This window comes from Dunckerocampus dactyliophorus, chromosome 2 (assembly GCF_027744805.1).
Source record: "Dunckerocampus dactyliophorus isolate RoL2022-P2 chromosome 2, RoL_Ddac_1.1, whole genome shotgun sequence".
In the NCBI taxonomy this organism is placed as follows: Eukaryota; Metazoa; Chordata; class Actinopteri; order Syngnathiformes; family Syngnathidae; genus Dunckerocampus; species Dunckerocampus dactyliophorus.
In genome coordinates, this window is record NC_072820.1 from 11,734,361 (window position 1) to 11,755,326 (window position 20,966).

The 20,966-nt window shown below is 40.5% G+C and overlaps 1 protein-coding gene across 1 annotated transcript in view; it reads left to right on the forward strand.

The window, feature by feature from the left end:
- The first annotated feature begins 501 nt into the window (after nucleotides 1-501).
- epha4b (eph receptor A4b) overlaps nucleotides 502-20,966 on the forward strand; it is a 132,075-nt gene continuing 111,610 nt past the window's right edge. Inside the window, exon 1 of the mRNA XM_054769438.1 lies at nucleotides 502-682. Coding sequence (XP_054625413.1) covers nucleotides 565-682 — 118 coding nt within the window. The 5' untranslated portion in view covers nucleotides 502-564. The remainder of the gene's footprint in view (nucleotides 683-20,966) is intronic.

The following is a 20,966-nucleotide window of genomic DNA, read 5'->3' on the forward strand; positions in this document are numbered from 1 at the left end:
GCTACAAGCACAGTGAAGGTAGTAGTGGAATACACCATTTCATGTAGCTATGGGGGAGTTGCCAGTCAATGTAGAAGTTTACTTTTGATCAATGTGGATATTTAACTGTTACTACCAAATACAAGATATTGTTTTAATCGTTTTCTGACTATATTAAAAAGAATTCACAACCAGATAGCAATAATTATTTACCTATTTACTGTGGCCCCTGTCTGTCATGGACCCTTGGAATTGGAACCTTTCCCCCCTTCACTGCGCCCCTGGTCAGACCCAGTGTATACAAACATTACCTGGCACTAAACGGGTGTCTAACTTACTTTATTTTGCACTTCTCACTGTTTTGAGCATCACTTTTTAATAGTGCGTCCACGGGCTCCCAAACAGCCAGGGGGAGCCTCGGCATGATTGACAGCACTTGGCTGGCCATAGGAACCCTCCTTCCAGTCGTCTCCTCCTCCTCCTCCTCCTCTCCCCCTCTCTCTCCATCTCCAGGCTGCGCTACGCGCTCAGTCACACTCCACGCCGCCAACAGGGATGCATCGAGGGCGCAGCGCAGCCTGAAAAATGGCCCCGACTCCGCGCGTCTTGTGGATCTATCCTTCCCGTTTCCTGCTCTCCTTCTTGGTGCTTTTCCACGTGTTCTCGTCGTGCCAAGCCTTAAGGAATTACCCGGAGAATGAAGGTAGGTGTCCATACTACTTGGTTGCGTGGACCCGGGGACTGGGAAGGTGAAGGGAGCCCCTGCTGAAGCGTCCACTTGCCGGTGGACATTCCCCATAAAAGTGCTCACTCGGTTATGAATCATGTATGAAGAGGTACAAAAAGAGCAAAGAGGGATAGAGGGGGAAGTGTGCGTCACGTTTTTTCTTTTGCATATTGACATTAAATTTGCATGACATGTGACGATAGAAGGCGGCACATCTGTCCACCAAAGTGGGCTAACTTACAACAATTCTACCCGGACATGTTCATTAAAACACGCTGAGGGATGATGCCTTTTTCTGCTGTGGAAGCCATCTGACTCAGTCTGCAAATGAGAGGCAGCAATTACATTACATTTGTCACAGCCTCTCGCTGTTATTATATTAACATCGATGCTCAGCCTCAAATGAGCCAATACATTTAGTCTCTTAACTACTCCTTACTGCTTCTAGGGCTGAAACATGCAAGATGGCTTGCTTGCTGGCAAGGTGGAGGAGAAAAGAGCACATCTGTTTGAGATTGGTGATGAACACTTTATTAAGCTATTAAGTTATTAGTGAAGGGAAGGTATGATGCTGTCAGGCAATGTCAGTGTCAAAAACATCTTGCATGTGCAACTTGACAGAATGAGGAAATAAAACAAATGGCACTTTTCTCAGAAATTATGTATGGTTTGCTGAAAAATGCTGTTGTTACACTGACATGCATTAAAAAAAGAATTACGGCTTGCCAACATATCATAGCAATCCTAAGGTGGGCGAATTATAGTGGTCATAAGTGCTATTTTGATTTTGCCTTCTTGGGAAAAAGTCCAATATTTTGGATGTGGGGTAGTCATCTGACTACATTTTGTTGATTGACAAAGGGGAAAATTAACAGTCAATTTTAGTTAGATTTTTTATATTTTTATTTTGAAATTACTTTTAGATGGTGGTACACTTTTTTTTCTGCATAGATAAAAAACAAAAACAACGCCCACAGCTGACGTCATGTTCTTTAAACAGCAAATTAGTTGAGGTGGAGTCAACAGTGCCTCTGCTGGCTGCAGACAAGTATCCATTTTGCCTCAAGTTGCTTCAAGATGCAATTAATCAACAACAATCGTTTATGCCAGAAGTAATAACTCACTGAAAAAGCTGGAAAACAGTTCAAACCTGCATGTGAAGAAACGGTGGAACTATTATTGTGGCCCTTTATGAAAAAAAAAATTTGGTAATTTAAGTCAAAATGGACACCACATGCCTCACTATAAGGCAGTAGAAGCATGTGAAAGGTAATAATATTGAACATGTACTAATAAATCATTGTTATACAGTAAAGACAAAATGATAATAAAGTTATTAAAGTTTAAAAAAGCATTGTGCAAAGCATTACCTTTAAAAGTAATTGTGGGGCTGCTTCCCCCAGTAAATCACATCAGACACATATGCAGCAAAGCAGGCTACACCTCAGCATAGACGGGACCTCCAATGTGAGAGCCGTGAATAGGTATAGAATGCTGAATGTATGTCACAGCCCGGAGGAGTTCATACAGGCTCAGGAGGGTAGACGGCAGGAGCGAGGTTGAGGAAGAGGGAGAGGACGGAGCGGCATAGTCAGGGAGGACTGTTTAAACAGGAAGAGACAATGCATGTGATGAAATATTCATTGTGGTGAATGGAGAATGAAGGATGATGAATTGAAACTCCTGTTGATTTGGATAAATGAGTTGCTGTGCTTGTGGCGTATATGACAAGCTCCAGTCGTTGATTGCTTTATTTGATATGAACACTGACTGACTTTTCTTCCAGCGATCTCTCTCTATATCCTGCTTTTTCACACGACATTCGTCTAAGTAGCACCATAAACACCTCTCCATCATTAAAGGGTGCACTCCTGGCCACAACATTAGGTGCACCTGCACAAACATGGCAATATAACTGCTCAGTTTTGATAGTGATCTCTGTAGGATAATGAGGTGTTCCTAATATTTCGTCTCATGCAGCTAAATAAGGCAACCAGAATATTAGAAACAGCTATCAGTATAACGTAGTACAGTTACATATTAGGTTGTTTTGTTAAATCAATACCTACCTGAAAGTGTCAATCAAAAGTGAGCGTTATTATCTTTGCACACAGATTTGAATTTGATTTATTAGTGTACTTAATGTTGAAGTGAAGTCTGCTTTACAACTTTGCTTTTACCGTGCAGCCCTCGATAGCTAAGAAATTGTACCAGTGTGTATGTGTGTGTGCATCCTTGGCTTGACTGTGACCGTACACATTGTCCACCCACATATTTCAGTTGCCACTTTATTCCAGGAAAGCCTCCGCTGAAGCGAGGCTGTCGTAAAAACATACAGTTCCCCATGCAGCGACCAATTAAAGAGCACAGGCCCCTTGGACGGAGCCGATATTGTTAGCTAAAATAGTGTTACACTGTCAACAAGCGCTGTTTACAACGGTAGCGGAAATTGTTGGCATTTACAAGAAAAGCCAGTTGCTGAGCTGGACAAGTGGAACAAAGTGCTTGGGGGATGGAATTGATGAAATTGGTTCAAATTGGTGCTAAATGCAGACTGCATGGGGAACGTGATCCACAGTGGAAATGACTTCATAAGTCGCTGAGACGAGGATCGCTTTCAAAGTCAGCAGCACTAAAGAGAGGAAGAGGAGTAGGAGGACATGATGCACCAGCAGAGGGAGCCCCCACACTCTCTGTGTTGTGTGTGTGTGTGCGTGGGTGTGTGTGTGTGTGAGAACCCTGAGGGTAAACTGATGTAACATCAGGGCGGGTGCCCCCAGGACTAACCCCTCTGCGTGTGCTGCCTTTGCACTTTTTACGTTTTCCTCACTCCTGACATTTTTGTCTCCGCTGTTTTTTTTTTTGTTCGCCTCAATCCAAGAAAACATGACCGGAACTGCCTTTCATGTTGCGTTAAAGATCCCTTATTAAGCAAAATTAACAGTACAGGACAGTAATATGTGTCCCTAGGGCCTGTTTATGACCATTAAACGTTTGCTCCACCTTTGAAAGAAGAGGTGCCCACACAGACATGATACTGCCTCTAATACCACTAGATAATCCCACACGTATATAAACCCACCACTTCACAAAGGACAGCTTTGTAAAACAAACAAAAAAAGGCTTCGCTGCACATCCTAAATCAAGCCTGGAGCTCTGTCAACAATCAGTCAGCTACAGATGTGGGAGCTTTTCATCAGGGAATAGGCGTTTGTGTCCTCCTGTCCCACTCCTTAATGTTAAGTTATGTTGTTGTATGTGATATATGACAGGTATATTAGGAGTGTCGCAAGATTAAAACGTGGCAATATTTAAATTTAATATATAAAAAAGCTATTTCGCGGGAACAGGTCAGCCACAAGTCTATCAGACTGTGAGCTGTGGCATTGCTACTGTGAAGGATAATATCGTACTATGTAAGTGCCAGGATGCGAAGCAGGATTGGAACTGCAAATTAGGTGCGTCACGCACACTATAAACTTTGCAATCCAACCTACCTCGGTGTTCCCAGTGTCACTTGCTCATGTGGCTGTTTTTTCCATCAGAGTTCAACAGCTTAATGTCCAAGCAGAACCTGTAGTACAATGTTCCCTTGCTCCATCGCGGTTCATCTTTCATGGCCTCGCTGTTTCGCGGTTCTTTAAAGTGCAATTTTAGTTGTTTTTTTTTACTGGGTATGAACACGCATTGGGTTCTGCGTCCTGATTGGCAAACACTATAACACTAATCAACAGCAATCTGCAATCTATTTTACAATCTATTTTACATGTCTTTGTGTAACTACATGTTAACATTAACATTACTGATGGTTAGCAGTAACAGCTACAACTGCTGTCATTAATCGAACTTTTATGATATTTATTTTTTGTCTCAGTTTGTGGGAGAAAGTTCCAACAGTTAAAAGCATCATGCTTTAGGTCATGTGTGCAAAGTTATAAAACTCTTCAAAATGTACCGTACCTGCATTGTGTTGTGACTTAATGAAAAAATCTGTCTGTCCAGGCCAATATTTTGTCATTGTGGTTTTCTTAAGAGTAATGATAAAATATTGTCTCGTCTGCTTCTCGTGAACCCAAATTTTGTATTGTCTCATGAGCTGAGTGTATCGTGACATCCTTTTATGTCATCTATTAAGATGGACGTGCAGAAATATTGCACATGTAAAAACGTGTAAAAGTGCACAATAGCGTTCTCCAAGCCACACTCTGTTGGACAAACACAGCTCATTAGCATTAATGCTACAGACACACAAACCAGTGTTTGTGTTAGTAGGGCTTACTTAAAGCACTTTAAAGCTGTCTAAGTTCAAGCGTCAAGGCTAGAAGGCCAAGGGAGTGTAGATGTGAAAACCTACCAGTGGTTTCGATTGCACTAACCACATTTGACATGAGGCTTTGCATTGCATTGGCCGTCCAGCGAGGGGAGTGGTGGAGGGGATGTGGGGCGGGTATGGCTGTATTGCTTTGTAAGGTCAACATGAGCAGTTATTGCAAAGGCAAGCATATGTAAAACATGCCCTCTCCTGACACACACACACATGAACACACTCTCTCCTAATGATTCACACAAGATCCTGACTGTGGTATAATGCAGGGTCAAAGGTCTCCTCTACTTTAATTGCTTTAATCTATAAGGCTCGCTTGTAGTTATCGGCAGAGCCATACCTCATGGAGAATGTGCCTTTGTGCGATGGCGGCGCTCCCGTGTAACAGCCGTGACCTTGAACAAAAGACAATATAGATCACTGTTGTCATTATCAGAACGGCAAAAAAAGCACAAGCATCCACCTGTTTTTTCCACTTTTTTTAATCTCCCTCTTTTGTATTTGCCCTACTTTGCTTTATCTCTCTCTCAGATTGTTTTCCCTTCTGCTCTTACTTCAGCGCTTTCTCATACATTCCCCAGAGCTCCTAGGACTTGTAATCGGGTAGAGCTGTGTAAAACATAGGCACACAGAGTCTGAAGCACACGCATGCACACCCACAGACACTCATTCCATCCTAATGTATGGCTAGGGGGCAGTTTGGTGGTCTTGGTCCAGAGAATAACGTCAGGTATTCCAGTGGTTGGCTGATAGATGAGGCTATAAATACAGCACAGTGACAGAGAATGATTCTGGTGTGAAGGCTGTGTGTGTGTGCATGAGAAAAAGAGAATGGTATTAGCCATATAAAAGAAAAGAAGGCAAATCCATAGGAGTGAGATGAGACAAAAGAGACAAAGAGAACACACTCATGGTAAGCAGGGCACCCAATGAGGCTTTGTCTTATCTATGAATGACAAATAAGCCAAACAAATCAACCGCTATTTTTTAATCGTTTCACATGTTCAGAAGGGAGAGGAACACGCATCACATTGATTGTCACTGCATGCGTTTTCCTCGACAGTTGTAAAGTGAGATGAAAAGATACTCTCAGCGTATTTGCATAGTAACCTACATAAGAATGGAAAGCAAGTGGCTGAGCAGTGTACAATGTGTGCCAATGTCTCCCGAGGATTTCCAGATCTGCTTGTGTAACACATTGGATCCACATGCCTTTTCATTCTGAGCTCCAACTATTTGCATTTTCAGTGCAAAACGATATACGGGCCAATTGACCTTTCACACAGTACTATGCAACTGTCTCAGCGTGAACTTGTAAACACTAGCCAAATCGACTCTGAGAAATAGAAATCAAAGTGTCAGTCATGGTTAGAATCACAAAATTACATGAACTGTCAAAGCTGGAAACTTAATGGGGATGAACCAGAAAACTGCAAGCTATATTTTGACATGTATACAGTATCTAGCAGCATAATGTTGGTTAAATGTCCCACATTATACTCCAGGGTGGGCCATAAGTTTCCCTAAATAGGAAAAATTATCATTCAGGTTGGACAACCGTTTGCGCTCTATATGATTATCATTGTTTCAGAAACACATATTAATACATGCAATGGCATTGGTGATACGTTCCTTGAAATGATTACGGCTGAATCCCGATTCCACCTCTTACCCCTTATCTTAGCCCTTACCCCTTTTGCACATTCATGAGAATCAAGCCCTAGAAACCAAGTTTGGTTGGGGACCACACTTGAAACCAAGGATACTAGACTTAAACAGGACTGCCGACTCGGCATCCGTTTTCATAGTATGAGCTGCGCGGGTTTGGCATCCATGATGGTGCACAGAATCCAGAAACATTGCATTGTAAACATGTCCTTGGCACACTGCTCAGCCATTAATTGCTCCAATAGACGGTCCAAAAGACCATATTTGTCATTTTTCAAGTTCCCCCCCAAAAAATGACAGGTATGTGTCATAAAAATGTTGATTTATAACACTGGTTGTTGTAAATAAACAGGACAGTTGACAAGACTTGAAGTGTATATTGTGTGGGACTCCCGCATAATATAACTTAATGCTAATTTGTTTCTCTAGGTGATTAGTACAATTCATGACAAGTCAGTGATGATGATGATTTAGGCCACTGAAAATCTGTTTACCTAACACTGGTTTCTTTGATAGCAGAATATTTGAATCAGACTTTAATTGTATTGTTATGAGCAATGAGGACTTGCGTTCAAAGACACCACGTCATTTAAGTTGAATTCACATGTTTTGAGTGAATTTTCTGGGATTTCTTTAGACCACCCATACAAGCATAACAAAACTGTGATGAGGTCAGAGTGTCGATGAACGCATCTCACGGTCTATCTCGTGACAATGAGGGAGTGTTGTTGCAATGGATGGACTAAAGTGTTTGTTTGGAGTAGGAGATACATATATGTTGTTGGAATTGCACTGCTGTTGATGTGTTCAGGTAAGAATAAAGTTAGAAAAGAGAGTTAGACACTGCGTGACTCTGTGAGGAGCTACGCTGTGCCGCCGCCTGTCGTCATAAGAGAGTGGTGGCTTGCCATGATGCGTGCGTGTTAATTACGCAAAAAAATGTAACGTCATTAATGAAATGTATATTAGTTACCGCTGTTAATGCGCTATTTTTGACAGCCCTAATTTGTACACGTTTATATACATCCATCCATTTTCTATGCCGCTTATCCTCATTAGGACTGGTCGCCAGCTAATCGCAGGGCACATATACAGTAGACAAACACCCATTCATACTCACGTTCATACCTATGGACAATTTAGAGTTGCCAAGTAACCTAACATGGCTCATTTGTCATTGCATCACTGTAGAAACAAAATAACATGTAAAAAACAGCAAAAATGGTAAAAAAAAAAAATACAGCAAAAGGCACGATTAGAAGAAGCCGCCAACAACCAGTAATAACACAAAACTTTGTATTTAAAGGAAACTTTTCTACAAAAACAAAATATATATACATATATTTAGAATTATATATATACATATATATATATATATATATATATATATATATATATATATATATATATATATATATATAGGGATCTTGGCCTCAAAAAGGTTGGTGACCAAGGGTTACATCTTACACTGATATAATGTAACTAAAAAATCAGCTTAATAAAGGACCTTCAGTGTCAAAGGATGTATTTCTCATTAGTGAAGTTTATATCAGTGAACCCCAAACTAGAGGAGCCCTTAACTGGTAACAGTCCCTGATCGCCGGACCGTCTCTGTTCTCTACTCCTACATTTTTATTCCTCCTTATTCTTTCCCCTCTCACCACTCTTCCTCATTAACACGCACACCTACAGGCCCCTACACCCACTTTCTTGACCCCAGGTTTGTTTTAATTCAATTGGTTCTTCTGTCTCTTTAGTCCGCTGTCTGTTTGCAATGCAGGCCTGGCATGTGCTGCGCCACTGAAAGGCAGCATTAAGCAGCTTTACAAGCAAACGCGGCAGGATTTGGGCTCACCGTACAGCAGAAATGGGAGGTGCGCTGGATGTCTTTTTCCTAAAGATAAAGATTGATAATAAAATGCCAGTGCTTCAATCTGCAGGTATTGTACTTGATGGCCGCATTGGTCATAGAAAGCTCTATATTTTTTCTTTTGCCATAGCAGTTGAGAAGTGACCCGAAGTAGTTTAAAATTGTGTGCCCTTGAAGAAAACCAGTTGTTTTGTCCGGAAATACAACAATTACATTACATTAAACATAATTAAACACAAGTAAACACAACACAAGTAAACGCAATAACACATTCTTATAAAGCTTATTTCATTAATTAATTGCTTCCAGACCAGACCGTGATAAGTGAGTTTCCTTGAAATAAGATTCTTTATTTATGAATATTTTTGTAGTTTATGACCTTTTAAACTATGTTTTTTTTCACATTATTAGAGCCCTCTAGACATGAACTAACACCCCTATAGTCACCTTACACTTGTATTACCCGATTTAGTAGCCATAATACAAGTAAATAAACCATTTAAGACATAAATAAGACTAGTGCTTGTGTGTGTTGCTATAAATGGATTCTGGTGCTAGAAAAGCAGAGTGGCGGGCGGACAGGTAGTGTACATCGGGGGTTTAGAGTTGAGTTGCCTGTTGTGAGATAATTCAAACCTGCAATAAAAGCCTGTTGGTCTCAAGTATAGCAGATGTCACGTGCTTGAGGAAAACAAATAACAAGTTAGCCGCACAAGTTAGCCGCACCGCTGTATAAGCTGCAGGATTCAAAGTTTAAGCAAAATGTAGATGTTTTTACACTTTAATTACGGTATTTTAGGCATTTTACAAGATCTATCCATCCATTTTTTATGCCACTTATCCTCCCTAGGGTCACGGGCATGCTGGAGCCTATTCCAGCTGACTTTGGGCAAGAGGCAAGGTACAACCTGGACTGGTCCCCAGCCAATCGCAGGGCACATGCAGACAAACAACCATTCACACTCACATTCAATTTTGACAATTTAGAGTTGCCAGTTAACCTAACATGCATGTTTTTGGAATGTGGGAGGAAACAGGAGTACGCGAAGAAAACCCACACACGCAAACTCCACACAGAGATGCCCAATGGAGATTTGAACCCAGATCTTCCCGATCTCCTGACTGTGTGGCCAACATGCTAACCACTCGGCCACCGTGCGGCCTGCATTTTACATGCTCTGTAAGTTAAAAGAAGAAAGATTTTGGCAGCATAGAATGTACTGCATCTCTAGTAAAAAAAACACACAATTCAAAAACTTGTAATCCTTTTTGTATAAAAGCCTACTAAATTGTCACGAAAACAGACTGGAAGGAGACAGCATACCAGACAAAGCTCCTTCAGAACTTCAGTTTGGCACTGACAGACGTGTGTGTGTGTGTGTGTGTGTGTGTGTGTGTGTGTGTGCATCAATAGTAACAACCTGTCTGCCATGTGATTTCCTATCTGTGTCAACTGCCAAGGCCCACTGCTCTAATTTCCCCTCCTGTGGCCAACCACTGTGTGACAGCAGTACGAGTCCACAGGGTATCGGAACTCTGCTCTCATCAGGAGAAATGTCTTAAAAGGTCAAGAAGAAGCACAGAGAGCGTACCGCACACCTGAGCGTGACGACTTCAGAGGAAAACGCATGTTGTGTTGTGAGCTGAGCTGTCTCATTGAGGAGAAAAGCGACTTTCGTGATCATTTGTTCCTCCTATTTGTATCATTTGATTCTCTTAATGAACACTGGGAGTGTGTAGTCACGTGTCGTGTTTACAGTTTGTACTGCAAGTTGTTTCGGAAACCCCAAGGTCTCTGCTGTTTGTGTGTGTGTAAGTGAAGGCATGTGTGTGCGAGCTGCTCTTTGCCCTTGATGAGTTGTCGGCACCGCTTATTAAAAAAGAAACAAGTGTCTCGGTCTGACTGGGTGTCACAGTTCAACACTGCAAGCATTCAACCAGCAGACAAACCCTCTCTCTCTCTCTCTCTCTCTCTCTCACATACGAGAGCTTCTTCAAGTAACAAACTAGGGCAGCGCTCTTGTCGTAGTCTGTCAGAATGGCGGCTTTTTGCGTTGCGTAGTGCTGTCAATGTACAATATATGCAATTGTAGCTAATACGCCTTCTGGAGGAAAATGCTAGCTCAACAGAATAATGTTACGTCTGTTATGTCTGTTATGTTGTGCGACTTTGAAATATTGAACAGAAAAAATATTCACATGCAATTTGTTAGAGACCTTCAACTTATAGTTATTTATAGAATTACACATGACGTGATTGGAATGCATCAAGGCAACTGCCAAGCAGCTTCTTTGAATGACATAAAACGGTTCCCTTTTTACCAAATAAAATTCTGTTTATAATGGTCTCCAGTGTTAAATAGATATTTTTACATTTGGTAGCTGATATGCATGGTGTTGAAACTGATTTTGGATTTTTATTTAATGTAAACCAACCACTAAATATGAAATGGGCATACAGTCGCCACTTTGCGATTAGAATTTCACGGCTTCACGCTATCACGTTTAAAAAGTATATTAATAAATCATGCTGTTTTGAGGTTGAATATGGCCTATTATTAGTCAGGGAATATGCATATTGAAGCAAACTACGCATTTCTTGCCTAAATTAAGCATGTCCAAGCATTAAAATGACTAAATGAACTAAAATACAAATATAAAGCATTCAGAAGCTGCATTAAAAGACGGTGTGAAATGATGTTGGTGTCAGACATGCTACTGTAATGTTCGGTGAGTGTCAAGTTCTTTTGGACTTACGGCAGCCTGCACTTGAAAAGGTCAAGAAGATCACAGAGGACGCTTTTTCAACTCACCTCCAGTAGTTTTCTTGAGTTTTGAGTTTTATTTCACACTTCAACTATTTACAGGCGCTCAGGTTAGGCTGACAAGCTTTGAATCTAAGAAGAATAGCATAAAATTACTACTCAAGACTTTGAATTATCTCACAACAATCTGTCACAGCCATAACTGCCATAAAGGCAAGCTGAAACTCAACTCTGAACCCCTGATGTCACTTCCTGTCTGCCCGCCACTCCGCTCCCCATAGGAACACATTTATAGCAACACACATGAGCACGAGTCTTATGGATGTCTTAAATTGCTTATATACTCTTATTATGTCTACTATATTGGCAAGTATGAGTGTAAAGGTGACTATAGGAGTGTTATTTCATGTGTAGGGGGCTCTAATAATGTTAAAAACACGTATTTAGAAGGTCGGAAACAGGTTTTCTATGATGTAACTACGAAAATGTTAGATTTATACTCTTTGTTGCTGTGTTGTCTAAATTTCTTCACCTAATGCTGAGATTTTGAATTAATTAAGCAAACTAAGATACCGTCTTCAGGGAAAACACATCATACATTGTGCCATATATACAGTATTAAACACGTTTTTAAATTTTTTTAATGCTGGGGATTAAGAGGTCAAGGTGTAAATACCACACTTGCACAAAGGGATTCAAGAGAGATTCAAGAGATTCAAGAGAGTTTTATTGTCATGTGAAAGACACCATGTAACCAATAATTGGTTTGGTTTAATTTTATTTGAACATGCATACAGGTTACAATGGGATACATCTCATCAATCATTTCACATTTCCACATGTCCAAAAGGAGTAGGAAGAAGCAAAACGTATTTAATCCTAGCCAGCATCCGTTCCACATCTTGTGCAGTACATGTTATCCACTTCCTGTATTCCATGTAATATTACTCCATACAATAATCGGTGTTATAATAAATACATAATTAAAAATAAAAACAAGCATGACAGAACAATGAATATAATAATCAATATAATAATAAATAAATAAGATGAAGGCAAGCATAATAAAGCAAGTTTAAGACTCTTCTGCCTTATATTTAGCAAACATCAACTGCTTGTATTGTTTTTTGAATTTGCTCGTCTTGGTACATTGATGAGTGGTCATACCCATTGAGGAGCTAAAACTGTCTTGATAATCAAAACAGCAGCACGTACCGAGGCACGTAAAGACATCTTTTAGATAAATTTAAGTGCGGAGGCTAACCACTTGCAAATTAGTTCCATGCACAGTAGTATAAATAAATGATCGTACATGACTGTGTCTTTTTTGGCTATTCAGGTTCCAGTCACCTCTGTGCTGTGCCAAGTGCATCCACTTTTGGGTTCCATGGAGCTCTATATGATTTCGGATTACTTCCACTGAGTCTTTCGATGTCAAGCCTACTGGTTGTTGCTATTTGTCTGTTTTTTCTGCCATAATATTCTGTTTATTCTGTTTCCTCTTGTTTTAACCTTAATCAAGGTCTTCTACTATCTGCAGTTGAGTAAATAAACTCTAAGGCCACTAAAGGAGAATATACAGTGTAGTGTAATTTTATATATTTTACATAACCTGCTCAGGAGTTCTTGTCAGAATAAAGATGCTAATAATGTAGACTTGTGATATATAGTTTATACAGTATTGAGTAGGTCATCCATCATCATGAAAAGCTTCCCTCCATGTTCCCTACGTCTTTCCTACCATGCGTGAGGAAGACCAGTTACAAAACAACCATGGAAAGTCACAACACACACAGCTTACTTTAAAGTGACATGGGCAGGGGATGAGAGCGCAGACGGAAAGTGGTAACAAGAAGAAAAAGGAGCACAGAGCCTCCGGTGGGTTGCGGACGAGTGGAGAGAGGACTGATGAAAAGACAGCAGCGAGTAGAGCACACCCACTGCATGGACGCCCCATATCTAAAGTTCAAGGCTTAACTGTTTTCAGTCCTTCGCCCTGCTCGCTGTTGGCCCATGTGGAGCAGAAGCAAGGACTATGCCTCAGATATCACATGAATGTGGCTCACATTAAAATTAAAGTACTGTAGTTTTATGTACACTATAGTCTGTAGTATGTATATAGTCTATAATAACAATACTAATAGCTAGAAAACAGACTTGAAACATGTTTTTGTCTTTCCAATTGACTTTGATAATAGAGTAATCTCTCAGTTAATTGCTTCCATGGTAAGTGAATTTCCATGAAGTAAGATTCCTTCTGTACAAATTGAATATTTTCGTAGTTAGAGCATAGAAAACCAGTTTACAACCTTCTAAATAGACCCTAATTGACCCTAGGTTCCTAAAGCGGGGTACGCCAATTGTCATAGGGGGTCGTGAATAAAAATGGAAAACATTTAGCGCCTAACACTCACGATTACGAGTGACCATGAATACCTCATAGCACAGAACGCACAGCCATAGCAGCAAGAAGGAAGGAGACACGGCATGAAGTTCGTCATTGCTCTGTGTGAGTTATATGAATAAGTAAGTAAGTTTAATGATTATGCTGTGTATTAAAAGTGTTTAATTTTAAAGGTTTAATTTATATTGGTGTTCCAGTCCCCACACTGAAAACCTGTCCATGTATGTGCGTGCCAGGAAGAGAGAGTGGGGATTCCCCCGAAAATGAGGGTTTATTGCTGCTTGTATGTATTTTTGTACGTTGGATGCTGCTTTATCATGTTTGTTCAACTTTCCCTTTCATCATCTTTAATATTTAAATTTAATGAAAATTAAAAATGGTTTATTTTTTTTAAGTGTGCAGGAGTACAGGGTACATGGTTTCAAGTCAAATGTCCCAAACGTTTGGGAACCACTGCTCTAGACATATGTAAAAATGTGCTAAAATATGCATATATCATTTTTACTAATAGGCTGTATTCAACCAGTAAACAGCACGATTTAATAATTAATATATTTTTGAAACACCGAGATAGCGTGAAACTGCGAAACCGAACCGCAAGGTGGCGAGGGACGACGACCGAGAAAAAACACATAACACATGCAACCATAGACAAATGACTATGAATAGTCAATTTTTTAAAATAACTTTTGCACCACAATCACTTGCACATGCTGATTTTAAGGAGCAATCAGTCGCTCATTTGCATTCCACTTCAACAAGCCGCTTTTTTTTTTTTTTTTTTGTGCCTCGATTGGTGGTGACGGTGGAGGGCAATAAGAAACGTATGGACAAGGTGGCAGTTTAGCCAATTATTCTATTCTACACTTAATTAAAAACATCCCAATTACCATTGCACTGTGCTTGGAATTGCATCGAAGTGGTGGTCTTTTTTTGTCCCTTTGCCTGTAAATATGCGTGCGTGCATGTGTGTGTACAGTGGATGGGTATAAGCATCCTGTTGTCTTTCTGAGCCAGCCAGGCGGGCTGCTGGCAGTGCTGCTTGAATCTTGGCAGGCAGGTGCTGCCCAGCTTATCAAGCGATGCCCACCAGAGAGAGAGAGTTAGCAGACAGAAAGAAATCCCCAAAAGGGCAGGACACAAAAGACAGAAGGAACATAGGCAGGCGCGGAGGGACATGAGACAGAATGACTTGAAAATGTTTTGTTTATAGAAACAACTGTACGATTTCAGTATTTGGAGAGGAATGTAATGTCTGCTGTGCCACCTCCTCTATGCTTCATCTTTCACCTTCGTCATACAATCCTCACATTTGGTGTTTCTTGGCAAATAAATACACATGCTAGTGTGTGGCTCATTAGCTGTCCAGGGCCTTTAATTCTGGGAAGTTTGGCATGTCAGGGGACCATTAAAGCTTTCCAGAAGATATTTAGGGCTTGTGTAAGTAAAGTGACTAAAGCTATTATTTTCAATATCATTGAAATAACAACTGGAAGCTGCAATGAACGATTACATCATATTTCTTAGCTGGCTTGACAGTTTTTGATGACTGCTTCAATGATCGTCATTAACATAAAATTAGCATCATAACTACTTTGCTCAACTGTTGAGTTACGTTTTTCAAGCCGTCACCGATATGTGTGAGTAACAGGAAGAAAAACCTGATTGGCCTGGGGTGAACTCATTTGGCACCATTTTGTTTGCATAAAGAGGAATCACTCATTTATTGCGATTAATAGGTTCCAGACACAACTGTGATAAGTGAATTTCCACTAAGTTGAGTTCCTTATTCATAAATGGAATATTTTTGTAGTTAGAGCAAAGAGGATCTGTTTACAAACTTCTAAACATGTTTTTAAAACATTATTAGAGCCATCTAAACATGAACTAACACACCTTTAGTCACCTTTACACTCTATTATCCAATGTAGTATACATAATAAGAGCAAATAATCAATTTAAGACATAAATAGGACTCATACACCTGTGTGTTGCTATATCCAGGCGTGAAGCCTGGATAGGCTTGAAATGCCTTGGAGCGGGAACCGGGCGTGTTTTTGAGTCTTGGAGAGCCGAGATGCGGGAGGCTGACCTCTAGATGTTGCACGGGGGGGCAACGTGAGAACTGGGGAGGACAGCTTGGGCTTGAAACGCCTGGGCATGGGAATTGGAACTTGGCCCACCTCTTGGCTTTGCACTGGGAGCAAGATGGGAGGTGAGGAGGGCTGCGGGAACTTGAAACGCCTTGGCGAGAGGATTGGAACGCGGTCCTTTTCTTACCGTTGCACTGGAAGCAAGGACGAGGGCGGGGACGGGAGTTCGGCGTGCTGACGTGACACGTGGGCCGTCGGCAGCTGCACGATGGACTCAGCAGCAGCGTTTCACCTCGGCGTGGAGTGGCGAGGAGGAACGGAGCAGCATCACCTCTTGACGCCTTGAAGCCCTCGCTGGAGTCGGCCATGACGTGCATCGGCGTCGCGGTCGGGTTGGCTTGTCACATTCTGTGAGGTAGCCCGCGTGTGTTTATGTTCTTTGTTATGCCTTAGTTCCTTTGTTATGCTCTTATTTTGGATTTACTTTAATTTCTGCTCCATTCTGTGTTTCCATGCTTTTCTTACTGTATAATAGTCTTACATAATGGTGGACATGTGGATTAACATTTGCATCTATCTATGTTTATCTCACAGAGATAAAACTTACACAACATTACACTGTAATACACTCTGTAAAACTGGCTTGAAAAAAAATGACAGTGTAGCACTAAAGTGGAATGTTATATTGTTACAAAGTCGCAGCTTATCATGGTGTAAAAAAGCAGTTTCTTTGGTCGTTTCTCTTGTATTCTCTGCTGCAGCCGAGTGAGTGAGGCAGTGTGTGTGGAGGAGGGGCCAGGTACTCGGGCAGGGAGCAGCACAGAGAGACACACAAGAAGGGAGGGACAGAATCTCCGTGCAGCAAAAAAAGTTAATATATCGGTTACATATTCACTGATATCGATTAAACGGTGATACTTCATAGTCGGCGCGATTAATTGGCCCACCGATAAATCGGTCGAGCTCTAACGACAACCCGAATGTTTCTGACGTGTTTCATTTGCAGTGAGGGCCTTTAATTCTGGGAAGTTTGACATGTCAGAGGACCATTGAAGTTTTCCAGAACATATTTTGGGCTTTTGCAAGTAAGGCGATGTATGAAAAAGCAAGCTTGCAGAATTGAAGAACTTATAGAAAGATGTGGTACAGGGGCAGTGCACTAGTCCTTCCACTTATCTTCTTCTTCTATAAAGCGTGACTATGTTCAGTATACAGTAGGTGTGTGTGTGAGGGAGATAAGAGATGACTTATATTGACTGATTCACTTGAAAAAAATTACCAAAGAACCCCAAAAAACAATTTTGCGTAAAGGATCGTTTTTTTTGTACAGTATACTGCTTTTGTTTATGTAATCAGATTGGAAGGTGCTCGAATGTGATGTCATATTTTGATGCTCATCAAACCGGAAATTGTGTGTGTGTGTTTGTCAGAGAGGGAAAGCGACTGAAAATGAGCCTGTCCTGAGTGACTGAGTGGTCTTCGATTACACACATACACACTTTAGGGTCCCGTGAGGAGGAGAGAATGGGAAAGAGGGAGAGAATCATGTGTGCAGAGGACCAGATAGACATGAATGTTTCCTGATGATTGTTTAACGAAGAGCTACACTCCCTCCTTAATTCATTAGCTCAGCAATGAATTGCACTTGCATACTGTATATTGTTGGTTCACGGTATTAACTACTTTGTGCACATTCTCAAGGAGAACATTTGATTAAAAGGTATAGACCTGCATGCACCGATGGCTAATAAGAAAATGGTCCCTCATTTTATTGTCCAAAAGCTTCTGAATGATGCGATGCTGTGTCAGCAGTCAGAAAAGGAGCTGGTACATAATTGATGAGTGCATCCATTGATTATAAGTGATAAGTGGTATTGACAGGAGGTGTGATGAGAAGAGGAATAAGTGTTGATGTGCAGCTTTATGTATGTCAGTGTTTTCCCACAGGATCTTAAAATGGGCTCGGGAAATGTAAAACCTGTGAAAGTGTTCCAGCTACAAGGTCGCTCCCTCTATGGGAAGAAACACAATCACCGACCATGACATTAGGTACACCTGCACAATCAATACAATAAGTGGCGTCTTTAGATAATGTCGATAACAGGGGGAACTCAATTAGATTTTATAACTCACTCATCATTTTCTAGTAAGATTATACTCTCCATTTCTATTCAACACTGCATGATGGTCCTTTTTTAACTTGGACCCATTTAGAGTAAATGGATGGGGCGTGGCTACCTTTTGAGTGACAGCTTGCTTCCTCAGCATGCATAGAGGGTGGCAAACACGGTCCCTGGTTTGGCTGCGGCACACACCATCACTCCTTAACGACAAGCAGGGAAGGTTTCAACTGAAATTTCCTCAAATATATTTAATGAAAAGACAGCGCACTTTGAATTTGAGGTAGGAACAATACGTGTTATCCTCAAACTCAAAATGATTTCAAGAAACTGTCCGAAAAGGTTTTCTATTCTGCTCCTGCTAATGTTTGATGCTATTGCTAGCTCACCAGACAGATAACAGGTTTTCAATTAAGACTCCAGTTGAGTTCTATTATAGAGCCGTTGCTTTGAAGCACTATAAGCATGTCAATTATAACTTACATAAGATTGAAAAAATAATTTCACTGTGACTAAAATGAAATGCATTCAAACACGTGCTAGCTCGATGCTAATTGACTTTGAAAATCCCATATACGCGATTGGCATTAGCGATTTTACATGGTGAATTTGAACACCTCCAAATATGACTGTTCAATAGACCAGTAAGATATACCAAACAGATGATATATAATACGTATAAAATACTTAAAGGCAAATGCTTTCTAAGGCTCAACAAGAGACAGGAGTGACACATTCATCATCTTAATAGCACTAACAAAGGTTTTTGGTCTTCTTCTACGACAGCAGGTTTCAGACAGCACTACAGAATATTAATAGACAAAATCCCCTTCAGAATAATAGTGTACAATTATTTTTATATTTGTTTTTCCCACAAAGACTCACACGGTGGGTTGCGACCCATCAGTTGAGAATCAGTGGTCTATACCCTTATTTACAGAAACAGGTTTTTGCCATTATATATAACAATGCTTCCTTGAGAATCAAATTCTTGTGCATTCTATTCAATGTGCTGTGAACAACAGGTATATTTACAGACACGGAATTGATTAGTTATCCTGCACAGCACAGCCACAATATTCAGAAAAGACTTCACCCACTACTGTTTAAAATGTATTAGTTGTTCATTTTCTCCTTTCAAAAAACATCAGTGTCATTTTCCTCAAACATTCTTGATATATAGCTTTTATCTCTGCACTGAAATATGACCGACTCTTTAGAAAGGCTCCAGATATCACATATAATTATATTATTAGGTACCCTTTTTTGTACGCCACTCGACAGAGGGCTGTCGTCTAAATGGTCCTAATGTGTGAGGCTGGAGGCTGCTTGTGACCTTTAGCTGCTCGGCACCTCTCCTTCTCTCTTCCTTTGTCATCTTTCTCGTTTATAACACACACACACACACATATACACACACTAATATAGCATAGCGTCCCTCTCTGCTGTCACACTTTGTTGAGCTGAGGAGAGGAGCCGTAGTTGCGTTATGGGGGATGAACAGCACCAATGAGAGAGAGTGATGTTGACGAAATTGTGCAATTGTCTCTTTGTTGTACCTACAAGCTGAGTGGATACACAGGAGATTACATAAACAGGCTTATATAGCCTTTGTGGAAAATATGATTACACCATGTATTTTTGGAACAGTTCTGCTGAGTTATGCAACTGGAGGGAATATAAAAATCTATAATACAAGACAGTATAAGCACAATCAGGTAACAATGCACCAAATCAGCAATTAAGTGACTTGCTTGAGGTTTTGATAGAAGGAAGTTATAGTAAATGTTGAAATAAGAACCACCAAATGTTACCTGTTTGAGAACAGTGTGCTGCATAAAAGTTATTGTAGATCGCATTACGTCGATCGCGAGCTACCGGTAGTTTGGGACGATCACAAAAACGTCACTTTGTAGATGCCATGTGACATCAGTCAGCTGACATTAAGCTCCCCTCCTGATTTGCTCTTGCTCCCCCGCGGCGTTTCAAACTACTCACGGAGATTCAACTTTCATCTCTATTATTCTGATTGGAGATAAACTAACTCTGCGGTAAGATGCTTATATCTACAGCAAAAGTTATCTGTTCACTTGAAAAGTTGATTGTTTGATGGATTTGCTTCTTGTCCTGAACTCCACTACAGAAATCAGTGTTTCCTACACGTCCGCTTCTTAAACTATTATTTCATGATGAAATGAAAAATGCGTCTATTGCTGAAACCTTTTGAATATGTTTCCTTGACTTCGGCGACATTGTCTTTTGGATAAACATTTTCAATTCTTGTATATCGGTAATGTTTAATACATGAACTGTGTGTCTTAATGAACATTAAGTACTGTAGATATTTTGACTGACATATAACCAGCACTCGGGTTACGGACACTATTGAAGAATTATGTGTAATTATCTTGTGAATATATTCATGATATCAACTACTTTGATTACATGTAAACTTTGAATGTGAATGTGAAATACTAATCATTAATATTTGCAATAGTATCTCAAAGTTTACCGGTTAGATTTTATATACTGTATGTTGTATGTTTTATAAAAAGAGGTACATCATTTTGACTTGTAACTTGCATGCTGAAAAAGTGTGTGCATCCCCGATATACATGTACAACGTACATATATACATATATATATTTTCTCTATTTATATTAGGAGGTAGATCTTTGGGTGTGAGCATCCCTGTTCTAGATGGTCGCCATACTTTGATCTGCATAACAGAGAAGCTTGACATGAAGGCTGCCGAGAGGAGAGAAGAAAGAGTGAAGCAGCCGTCTCTGCAGATGGATGCTGATTAAATATTGATGGTCAGCAGCACTGAAGGCTTGATTAGAACCTGACTAGAAGAGGTGCAGCCACACACATTAAATACACACACAGGTGAAGAAGCAGGTTTTTGTGATGCCTCCTGCTGGTCAAGCTGCTATCTTCTTCCCATCACTTGTCATTGTCACTCAGTGTTTCTTACAGGACTGCAATATTTGTGGTGGTGGCGGGGGTCTACATG